General features: G+C 44.6%; 1 protein-coding gene across 3 annotated transcripts in view; it reads right to left on the bottom strand.

Moving 5' to 3' along the window:
- Positions 1 to 2,719: 2,719 nt before the first annotated feature.
- The window catches only part of VASH2 (vasohibin 2), a 32,412-nt gene continuing 23,420 nt past the window's right edge, over positions 2,720 to 11,711 (bottom strand). For all 3 annotated transcript variants that reach the window (XM_030447416.1, XM_030447417.1, XM_030447418.1), the window contains 3 exons: positions 10,051 to 10,432; positions 8,128 to 8,243; positions 2,720 to 3,092 (listed from right to left, as the gene is read on the bottom strand). In XM_030447416.1, coding sequence (XP_030303276.1) covers positions 3,023 to 3,092; positions 8,128 to 8,243; positions 10,051 to 10,432 — 568 coding nt within the window. In that variant the 3' untranslated portion in view covers positions 2,720 to 3,022. The remainder of the gene's footprint in view (positions 3,093 to 8,127; positions 8,244 to 10,050; positions 10,433 to 11,711) is intronic.

Raw genomic sequence — 11,711 nt, 5'->3', positions numbered from 1 at the left:
AACATTTTCCATATTAGGCTTGTATTCAGATACTGTGGAGTGCTGTGACATGGCCAAATTCCTCTAGGCAGAAGAGATGACCTTTTGAAAAATATACCCACTTCTCTGGTAACTACATGAAACCTTTCAGACAGTAAGATATATTTGTCCTCCTTCATTAATGCAGGTTATTATTAAAGCACTACACTAATTTGGTTTCCTTTACAAAAGGGGAAACTGTCACCTCAAGTGCTTTCTCCCATTTTGATGACAGTAACATGGGGAAAGGTCCAAGGTACTACTGAAAGAAAAAAGCAGAAGCTGCTTAACATGATACAGTCACCCGTGCTGCTAGTTCAGAGGTGGTTATTGTCCCATAACAATGTATTTTTAGGGTTTAGAGAAGTTTATTGTTTAACCCAGTAATGATTAGGTATAGGGTGGGTTTAATGCCTTTATGTTCAGTAATTTCTTTATTGACTTACCAAAGTTTTATTTACCTTTATAGACTATTTAAGTTTTTAAAAAATCTGCTTTAGTTTGTTCATATTTGTCCTCTATGCTGAAATTCCTTAGATCCTTTCTGGAACAGAAACCTGGACAGGATAAAAAAATAACCTTAAGTCATTAAAAAATACTACCATGGTAATTTATTAAAGTTTCATGCTGTGGTTAAACATACAAATGATTAAAAAAACAAAAAAATCATGCGTGTTTTTCTACACCATTTGACCACTCTGCAGTCACTAAAACCACACTTAAGACAAATGCCATCATAAGGAAGTTTTGAGACTATTTCAGCTGAACTTCAAAACAAAACCCAATAACAATTTATCACACATATCTATAGGGTTAAAAAGTTTCAGTATAAGTTAGAGGTTAAGAGAAAAATCAGCCAAATAGTGCTGGACAATGGTAAAAACCATACACCAACCACCTTTACCTAAGCAGAAGTAAAAACTTGCAACACATCAGATAACCTTGTGCTATATGATACAGCTGATCAAAGTATGTTTTTCACATCTTTTTACCCATAAGAAATCTAAGGATACATGAAAAAATTATTTAGGTCACAAGACACTGAGCAGCACAAAGTTTAAAACAAACTCTGCAGCTGATGTCAAATTACATAACAGTTTACACCAAAAGAGTATTTCCCTCTCTCCAATTTTACTCCAGATCAACAACAACAAAAAAATCCTATTGTGAACTTAGGAGTGGAAAAGTTTGCAGAAAGAGGGATGGGAAAGGCCTCCCTTCAATTAACATGGTACTCTTGTAAAAAGAATTGTAATATATTTTCAGAAGACAGACCTTACAGAAGGTCTGATGAAGTCTAATTAGTAGAAAACCTTTTACTGCTTGTAGAAGGTTGATGGGTCTTGGTGTTGTCTTCTGGTCCTAGGTAGGTGAGATCCATTGATTTTTGGGAACAATGAGGTCTGTGTACAAACAGTCATCTCCATCTGTATTCAGTTGCTGGCTGATATGTGTTCTGGGAGCTTAAATCTTTGAGTTGAAGTTCGTGTCCTGTCTTCATCAAGATCCAAAACAAACAGGAAAAAAAAAAGTGCCCAGGAGGGTAGATACACAAGACCCATGGCAGTATCATCTATAAGCACAGCACAAAAGGTAGAGGCTGGACTTGTATAATAATCCAGTTTCTATTTAGGCACCTAATAAAATATTTCCAGGAATGCAGCACTCAAATGTTTCTAGAGAATTTCACTCATGTGAATGGTGGACCCCACTGAAAGTGTTACCATGTCACTTGAGAATGCTGCCATCCATAACAGGTCCTTAGCTAAGTAAGTGCTAGAGCAGAAGGACTGAGTAGGGAGGAAGGGGGCAAGCTTGATTTTCAGCTGTTTCAGACTTACAATTTAATTTATTGCTGCAGTTGTTCCAGGCTTCCTTGTTCAGGTCTGACTAAGTTGTTGTTACTACAACACATACAGGAAAAACTCCCTACAGCAGGATGGTGAAAGTTTAACTGCAACCTGTGATGTCTGATCTTAATATAAGATGTCAAGGCATCACCATCTGAGACTACTCAGCCTTTCAAAGACATAGTTCAAAGTTAAACACAAATGCTGAAAGAAAAGCATATTAGTAATTCTGACATTTTCCCATTATTCCAGGAAAATATACAAGAAACAGACTGACTAGTAGGTAAACATTTGTCTCTATAAAACAGCAATCTCTATGTTTTGTGCTTCAGAAGTGTAGTCCAGAAAGACTAAAAGTTTGTGACAAGATATAAAAAAATTCTCAAAGTTGAAAATTCATTATTCATTGATTATGGTCATCTAAAAAACCCCAAAACATTGTATTTTGCTTAATGACAGTGCTTAAGAATACACTTGCATATTACTATTACTTAATATCTTTCAGCAACATGCACAAAATACTACTACAGGTGGCAGTAAAACATCCAGTGCTGTTTTAATACTACCAGAAATGCTGGGAAACAGTACATATTAGTTACAAAACAATAATACTGATGGTTTTGCATATCTGTTGAGTGAGGTAACGTTGATAGTTTAAAAATGCCACTTTTGCGCTGCTTGTTTTTATTGCTAAATTAAATATTAATACTGAATATGATTTTTTTTTCAAACTGCACTGCACCCCAGCACATCTTAACACCTAAGAATATGGTTTCTTAGTTATCCCAATGCTACTACCCAGCACAATGCTCAGCTGCTTAAAGTTCAATTGATATTTGTACAGGAAGTTGTATTTGAAGAAACTCTCACATCACTGGAGTCACCTTGCTACATGATAGAGGAGTAAAAAATCTTATATCCTGATACATACAATTTAGGTTCCCTTCAGTGATGCTTTTTCTATGAATTGAAAGAACATAAATATTGCCACCAAAAAAATTAAAAATTCCCCCCAATTCTATTTTCTAGGGAAAACTTTTTTTGTAAGTGTCCACAAGACAATAAATAGGCCCATTCCTTTTCCTTTCCAACCGAGTGCAGGTAAAGTGCAGCAGGAAGCACCAGGGAAGCCCTCTGTCCAGCATATGGCTTTGCTAGATGCGGAGCTGGTAGCCCACCTCATTGAGTGTAGCCAGGTCTCCTTTCTTGTCCACAACTGCAGGTCTGCAAGGAAAGGAGGGAAGAGGGTGCTGCTCACCAGCTATCCCACACTGCTGTACAGGAGTGGAGAGAGCAGCTGTCAAATTAGAAATGGTTTATTTTGAAATGGGAGTGAGTGGGTCTGATTTTCTTTCTCATTAACTTGTCACATGAACCAGTGCATTTGAGCCACTCGTGTGGGTTGCCTCTGAAGCCAGACACCAGCAAAGTCCTCCCATCCTGGGGCCCATGGTCTGAGTCTGGGAGCACCCCCTCCCTTTGATTTGAGAAAGGGCCTAAATGAGTAGCTAACATCCCACTTTTAGAATAAAGTGGAAACTGCTGAGAGCAAACAGTCAAGGCCTCTCATATGGCCACAGCACGTTGTCTCTTCTTAACCTGCCCTTTCTACTTGGTTAGGTCTGTGTGAAGGGCTAGTGCCCACCAAATAAAAAACAGAAGATGAACTCCGCTCGGTCTCCAGGCATCTTACATTCTGATACAATCCAGCCATTTACTTGAGTAATCAAACACACACAAATGCTGCCAGGTCATTTAGTGTATCAGCAACCTGCACTAAAGGAAACCTTGAGATTGAGCAGTCTCCTTATTTAGCAAGCAATGGAAAAGCTCCTGCAACAATTTTGTCAAACCAAAACAATCCTACCCATTTATAGTCTATGGCAGTATCTAATCTGAGAGCTTATTCCAGCCTCCTAGCCATTTTCACATTAAGCCATCCATTTGCTCTTCTAAAGGAAAACATTGTCTAAAGTAGATTTCTTCTAGTAGACTCTACTGCAAAAACTCAGCTATAGCCTGAGCAGTACAGTGTGAAGCTGGTGATGGCTCGAGTGCTTTCCTCCAGCTCCTTACCTTGTTTCCAGCTCTTCTGCTTATTTTCTTGGCTTGCTGGGCAGAGATGTGCCCTGTGAGTCTGCACATACAAGGCTGACACCTCTTCATTGCATGCTGCCTGCCTGTTTCTGCCCAGGCTGCTCTGGGCAGCCAGCAGGGCCACAGCAGAGGCAGCAAGGAGGCTCTCAGGCCAGGGGAACCTTTGCCCTGCCTGGGGCATGCTGCTGGGTACATGCACCAGTCTGAAAGCTGTACTGCTGCAGGCCTAAGAGGTAGGGATGTATAGCTTATGTAAATACACATACACACCTGTGGCAGAGCCTCAGAAATATTTCTTATTTATTTGATTCAGTAAGTTCTGGGTTTTGGGGTTTTTTTGTTGTTTCAAGAGCAGAGCTGCTCTGCTGGAATTTGCCCACTGCTGTGGATCATGAATGCTCTTCTGCCTAGTCACACGTTGAATCCAACCTGGTTTTTTTTCACCTCTCCAAGCACCTCTATAAATAACCCCATCATCTTCTTTGCAGTATTGCCCTGTACCCTGCCTCATGTTTGTAAGTATTTCACAGAAGTGAAGGAGTCTTAAATGGTCTCTGTCAGTTGCGGGGTGGGACAGCACTTGAAGAATGTGTTGTAAGATAATTTGGATTTTTCCACTTTGCTCCTTCAGAGCAGATGGGATTTGACTACCCAGAAAAGTTACAAGCTGCATCCCTCAGAGCTTGTGTAGGAGCTGGAGACGAGCAAGGAATGTGCTACATGATCCTGTGTCCTTCCTTCCCTTCCTCCCTTTAATTAAAGCCAGAATATGGTTTTAATTAAAGCACTCCTAGATTGTTCTACCTTCTCAGATTGAGATGAGAAGTCACTGCACACACATGACAACATGCCTATTTCCACTCCATGACAATTCTCTGTCTTGTAGCTAAAATCAGATTATCCTCCATAAAGTTTCTCTTTTTTAAGTTTTAAGAAAAGGCAAGGATTTGTTGGGGCAGAGGCACTGCAGCTCCTATTCTCTTTGGCTGGCAAATGATCTCACATCAAACCCCCGCTCTGAAGAAAAGGATCTTTGCTGTCCCAGCCCATCAGATTGCACCTCCTGTCCAAAGGGCCTTGGTGATGAGCATATGACTAAGCTGCACATAGCTGCTGGGTACACAGTATTCATGAGTTGTCTGCACTGGATCTGCCTGATTTTGCACATCCTAACACAATGAACTAACAGAATTTTCCTTTCAGCAGCTAAATTAGGCCAGAAGCACACCAGGTCAGCATTGCTCTGACAGTCACGGAGCATGCATGTGTTAAGCCTCACTATGCAGTTTTAAAAAATTAGATCTGGTTAACTGACATTTAGGAGCAGAGATTGCTTCAGGCTGCCACGTGATACTCCCTTCCAAACTCACAGGAACACTCCCAAGCCCCTCCAGCTCCCAGCACTTCTACATAGAGGATGAAGCACTGAATTAACTGTTTGATCAACATGGCTTGCAATTTGTTGCACCCTCCTGGTTTGGAACTTCAGAGGATGGACAAGCAGATAAAGTAGCCTTAAACTTACCAGACAGATTCACAGCACCCAGTATCCTCTTTATTCATCCTGCCTGCTGGCCACCCTTAGCAGGATCACACCAGCTGTGAACTAAGAGCTCAGGGGCTGTAACACAGCTCAATCAATGAGCTGCAATTTGACTACACACCAGTCTCCTGAGCAGGCACACCCAATCTGCCTTGTAGCTGTATTTCCAGGCTAAAATACTACCGTGGACTTGCTAGTGGCCACCACCAGCATTTACCTAACAAGCTAGTTAAGAATCAGGATGTGAACTTAAAAGGTTGAGACCATAAAATCCACTTCTGTCCTTAAGCACTGCTTCAGCCTTTGTCCCTCAGAAACAATCCAGTAAAATCCAGTTCACGCATTTTTCACTGGGAGATATTTCCCAGCAGGCCTGTATAATTTTATTGTTGAGAAAAACCAGGCTGTAATAACAGCTTGTCATCAGCAGGTGAAGCCTCTGTGATGAATGTGTTATTTAGTCACTGCCAGCTCTCACTAGAGCAAAACAGTTCTCTCCCCCTCCCCTGAAAGCTCTAAAAAGCTGTAATTACAGCATGTAAGAGATCCACAAAGAAACAAAATACAGTGTTGATAAGCACAGCCCTCCTCTCTAGCTAAGATTTCAGCCTAAAGCCTAGCAAGCCTGAAAGAGTTTCCTCTTCTGTGTGTAACACAAAGACTTCTCACTGCAACTCGGTTCTCAGAAATAAATAAATATGCGGGAAATTTTTCAGTTTCCCCTCTTGTATTCCTCACCCTATGTCACCTGCTGTATATGCTGGTGTGTGTCACTCAGCTCATCCCTGATGAGGGGCTGCCATTCCCCCATTCAGGTGCCAGGGACCTCCTGTTGCAGAAACCATCAGATCTCAAATTTGGAAATGGAAAGGATTTATCACCAGCAGCAAACTCCCTACAGCAGCATCACTTCTGTCAGGGCAAAAGGCACCATCAGCCTTCGAGTCACCAGTGCCATTGCACAGAAGCATCATTTTAACATCAGTAAGACAATTCCTCTCCCTTTCTAATACAAAGCAGCCTCTTGGGTCTGCTCAAGGGCCCTGGATCTGGCCAGAGCTTCTTGACACCCCTAGCATGCTGGCCCAGTTTGTGAGAGAGCTCTGCAGGACCTACAGGCCTGTCACACAGACACAAAGCATCCACTGCAAGAGCTACCACTTGCCCCGGGACTCTTCAATGCCTTCCACCAACGCTGAGATTAAGGCCTCATGTGGAATCTGCTCTCACACCCCTGCTCCCTATGGCTGGGTCCTGGATCTTGTAACATGGTGACCTGGGACTTATAGAATAACACTGGAATTCACTCCAGATACAGAGTAACAAGCAGAACCACCAAGCAGGTAAGTGCTAAAGGCACTGCAAGGCCACCAGTCTTCACCTGTCTTTCTGGCCTGGAAAAAGTAAAGCTGCCAAGGAGGAACCAGCCATGTGTCCAGCAGCTCTCAGGAAACCAGCCCAACCAGCAAGTCCCCAGGCCCTGCAAGACTCTCTCAATATGCACAATCCAGAAACCCAGACATGAAGCCATCCCTTGAAGCAAATCTAGGAGGTGAAGAAGCCTGGAGTAGCTGGCTATAATTATTCACATGCTAAAGAAGGAGCTCTCTGTGATGAAGCCCAAAGTACAGAATCATGGCCTGAGTGTGAATTCACACGTAAAAATAAAAGCCTGCTGTGAAATCATCTGCTGCTAAAGTATCTTGAAGTTATCTTTAGAAGGTTGGTCTAATGTCTGTGTTAGCTGCTTCAAAATAAATAAATAAGTGCTGAGACAGGAGTCTGGGAGCCTATTTAAAAAGCAATGATCATAAATATGTGACTAAGCTGGGTTACGTATAGGCTTTCACAGATGTCAGCTTCCTGGCACAAAGCAGTACAGCTAAAACTCAACTCTTCCACATCTAAGGTATGGGAATCTGAATTGCCAGCAGCTGTTAAAGGCCTGTGGTTTGGAAGCTCAGTTTTATCCATTTAGAGGTATTGCATGCAGTTAGTCCATCCTTCCCCTCACAGTTAAAGAAAAAAGTCTGTGTTTTTTTTAAGCCAACTAAAATGAAAGAACACAATGCAAGCAATGTTTCTGCTTTAGCAAGATGAGAAAAGATTTATTTCTTCATCGTTATTGTGAAGTCAGACAATCCTTAGCAGAAATCACTCCATCAGAACAGCTCTGTACAAAGGCTCATCAAGGACAACCCAATTTCTGCCTCAGTGGCTATGACAGCAGGGCACCCCACCACCACAGCAGATGCATCCTCCTGCTTTAATACCTATGTCTGAAGACCTTCAAATGTGATCAAACTACTTTCCCTCCTATACAGGTTCCCTGCATGCCAGGTTAGGTTCATTTCTCCAGAAAGTGGCTTGTATAAAAACTGAAACACTTCCACTTCCACAGACATCTAACAGCCCTTAGAACTTAACCAAGCAAAGGCCACTGGGGCCTCCAAGGACACCACAGAGTGTGTGGTGGCTTCTGGAGCCTCTCAGGCAACCAAGGTACCTGATGCAGTTTTCCTCCACCTGCCAGTGCAAACAGGTAAGTGTTGCACAGCATATTAATTCATCCTCACCCTGAACTTCTGACCCACCAGTGATGGCAGCAGGAATACTCACGATTTGTCTCTCCTGCCCACACGTCTCTGGGGGCTGGCTTGTCTGCGGCGAGGGGACAACGACTTACCCCGAGATCTCTCTTTCATGGGAGAATGGGCACTTGAGGGTTTCAGAATCTAGGAGAGATGGGGGAGGGAAGGAAAAGGCATTGACTCACTGAAAATGAAAAAACAAAAATGAAGGGCCTCTTACAGTAGCGGGAATGAAATACAAAGAGTCTTCAGTCCCTTGGGGCTTACTGATTCCCTGATCAGGTTAAGAACCCAAAGCTGTTACATGTGGTACCTGTTCAAGAGCACACTTCAAATATTAGTTGGTGTCACCAATTACAGTTCCCAGCTAAATACTGAAGAAAAGATCTCATCGACAGCCTTCTTCAGGACTGGCAACAGCAAGGGATAAGAAGAACAGCTTTGAGCCTCAGCTGAAGGAAATTCACAAATTGCCCTCTTCAGCTTTCCTCTGGGCAAACAGAGGTGATTGCCTACCCCTCTGACAGCTGCATTCTGAGTGACAGTGAGACATTTCATTCTTGTTCATTCACACGCTTGTTCACATCCCCCAGGCCCTCCAAACTCAGAAGTCCATCACAACCGCACTCACATTCTGGGCTATTTTTAAGACTTGATCCTTCCCAGACCCCTCCCCAGTGGGAGCCCTCTGAATCAAGTGGCTCGAATTCTGCACTAATGCTTAAGTCAGACACAGGGCCTTCAGCCTTCAAGAGTTCATCCCTACAGCCCTGGCCTTGGGGCACTCAGAAGGACTGGACCCAAGTAACAGCTCAGAACACACACAGAGCTGGTCCCTCTGTCAAGTATTAAGTTCAGTAAGCCATTCACCCATATGGACTTCAACCAGAGCCTGCTTCAGCTGTTTGCTCTCTAGGTGCATGAATAGAAAAGATGGGGAGAAAAAAAACCTCATTACACTTGTAATCAAGCACATGTGCTTAAGGTGACAGTACGGTACAAGGTGGCTATCAAAACTCCTTGGCAGGGCAGGAGAGGTGGCAGCAGGATGCAGAGGCTACAATGCCTCAAGGTCAGGGCAAGGGGGCAGGTGCCTCAGCCAAAAAGGCACGTGGCTGCTACGTAGGAGGCATTCCTCAGCAGGGCAGGGGGCAGGAACCCAGAATAACTTGGATGTGATGCAGCATGCCTCTCCACAAAAGCCAGCCCCATACTTAGCAACACACCTGCTCTGCTCCCTCTGCCAGCAGCAGGCTGGAAAAGCACCAAATCCCCTTCCATGACCACAACCAACAACTCGCCCACGCTAGCTCTGGAGGCACGGCCAGGGACACCCCCTCATCCCCAAAGGCAGCCAAACGCTCCAGCCCCCTGGCAGCCTGCCTGTGCCCCTGTCATTTCCCTCTAGGCTCTTCAGTCCACCCAGCCAGCAGGGAAGCACCATCCTGTCAGGGACTCTCTTCCCTCACCTGTCCCATGTAACCTACTTTGTGAGTCAGCTGAGGGTGATGGACACAGGTGGTGCAGGGTAAGCCCAGCCCTGCAGGGAGAAGTAACCACTGAAACAGCTGTCCTATGCCACCCCTTGCAGTTCAGGTGCAAAATGCAGAAATTCCTGCATTCCCACCAGCCCCAGGCACACTGGTTCCTCCCAGCCACTTTCTGTCTTGGGTGAGAAAGACAAACTGGGAAATAGTTCCTTGGTGGCCAGGGATAAGTATGGGTTCAAGTGTTTCCCAGACTGAAGGGGAGACCTTTGAACTAAAAACCAGCTATAGGGGCATGTAAGCACATGAAACCCTATGGAAGAACCACTAAAACAACAGATCTAAGCACACTTCCAGCCCACCTGGTAACACCTTAGCCTCAGGACAGGGTCACTCTTCTGAGATGGAGCAAGATGAGCTTCTGCAGGATGGGATGAAGCACATCCACCTCCAAGTCCACTTACCTTCATCCTCATATCCCTGGCAAACTTCTCCAGCTCCTTCCTGACTTCAGTGCGCATCATTTTGGATACGTTGAGGACCAGCTGTTTCCACACAATGGGCTGAAAGCTGTGCGGTTCGTGCGGGACATATAATCCGATTTTTACTTTTTTGACTGAATGCAAGTACTTTTTATAGGAGTCTTCAAATTCAAAGATGAGGTCGCTCAGTGTTCGGTAAGTCAGAGGTTTGTCCATCAGATCTGATCTCCTGCTCATGCCCAATGAGCCATACCGGCCATTACAGTAAATCCCAAGCACCACATGATGAAAATAGTTCCCTGAGAAGTGGGTTTTAAAGCTGATGGGGAATCGTTCCACGGAGGGCTGCCCGTTTGTTAAGTATCTGGTGGGCACTGCATCAAGGCAACAATGGCACTGGGAAGGGAGCACACACAATTACACCAGTAAGACACCTTTACCAGGTTTTTTTTAACTGCCAGGACAAGTACTTTCTTACAAACACAAATTTATTGCTGCTGTAGCCCAGAAATAGTCAATGCTGACAAAGCCCATTTCACTTCTTGGAAAATCAAACACAATGGTTGGATCAACATGACAGAAGAGAAACCAGAAATCCCTCTCCAGATCTGTGGGAAATCATTCAATATCAATATCAAATTCCCATGGTCTGAGAAGGAAACAGTGTTTCCTTTGTCATGCTGGAGCTTGGTATGACTCAGGTTACTGATCCTCATTTTCCCACATACACACACAGTACAAAACAAAAATACCTGAAGAGTGAGAGTCTGCCTGTCCATGTGTAAAGTAGCCCTTGACATGGCCACCCATACAAGAATGGTTTTGCTTGTTACCCTTGCCAGGCTTTGCTGAAACAAACAAAAGTAAAGCTCTCAAGCAGATAATTAATTAGATAAGCACGCAGGTCTGGTCAGGATCGGATGCGTCTAATAATCAAAATATGTCCCCTGAATCACTAGATGGCAATTTCAAATGCACCACGTGCAGAGGCCAGGGCCAAGCTCCTTAACAAGGAGATCTCAGAGGGGAACTATGTGCAGGTCCTGGGTCATCTCCTTGGAGGGCTGCTGGCCCTCCCGTGCCAGCGGGAGGAAAGAGATTCCCTCACGCAAGCAGCTTTGCGTCAGTGCCTACGCTACACGCAGCTCCCTGCTGCCAGTCCCTGGACAGCTGAAACCTACCCTGGCTCCATGTGTTGACACTTGGTCCCTGGGACAGCAAGGCACCCTTTCCCTCTGCAGCTGAGATCCACACCCATGCCTGGGGAATGGAGGAAGGATGACCAGAAAAGGCTGCAGCAACACACTCCAGCCTGTGGTTACTCCAGACAGATGCTCCTGCTGGAACGCTCTGTAACCCCAAAGCCATCCCCAGAGGCAGATGGGATCAGGGCAATGCCAGTAAGAAATACACCAGCCTGAGGGGCAGTACTGCCAGGATAGCATCAGAGCAGCCTGAAGAATGGAGGGAGTGGGGTTGGTTCCCATTGGAGCTGCAGGAACTGTCTCAAACCAGGGTCCTGCTCTGAGAATTTCCAGCATCCTCTCCTCCCCCTACCCCATGACCAAAAAGGAGGCCTCCCCTATCTGAAGAGCACAGCTGCCTGACAGCTTCTGGGAAACTGAGAATCCAAAACATCTTTG

The sequence above is a fragment of the Calypte anna genome, chromosome 3 (genome assembly GCF_003957555.1).
Source record: "Calypte anna isolate BGI_N300 chromosome 3, bCalAnn1_v1.p, whole genome shotgun sequence".
NCBI classification, from domain to species: Eukaryota; Metazoa; Chordata; class Aves; order Apodiformes; family Trochilidae; genus Calypte; species Calypte anna.
The sequence above is the reverse complement of the archived record's forward strand: the minus strand, read 5'-3'. Positions and strand labels throughout refer to the sequence as shown.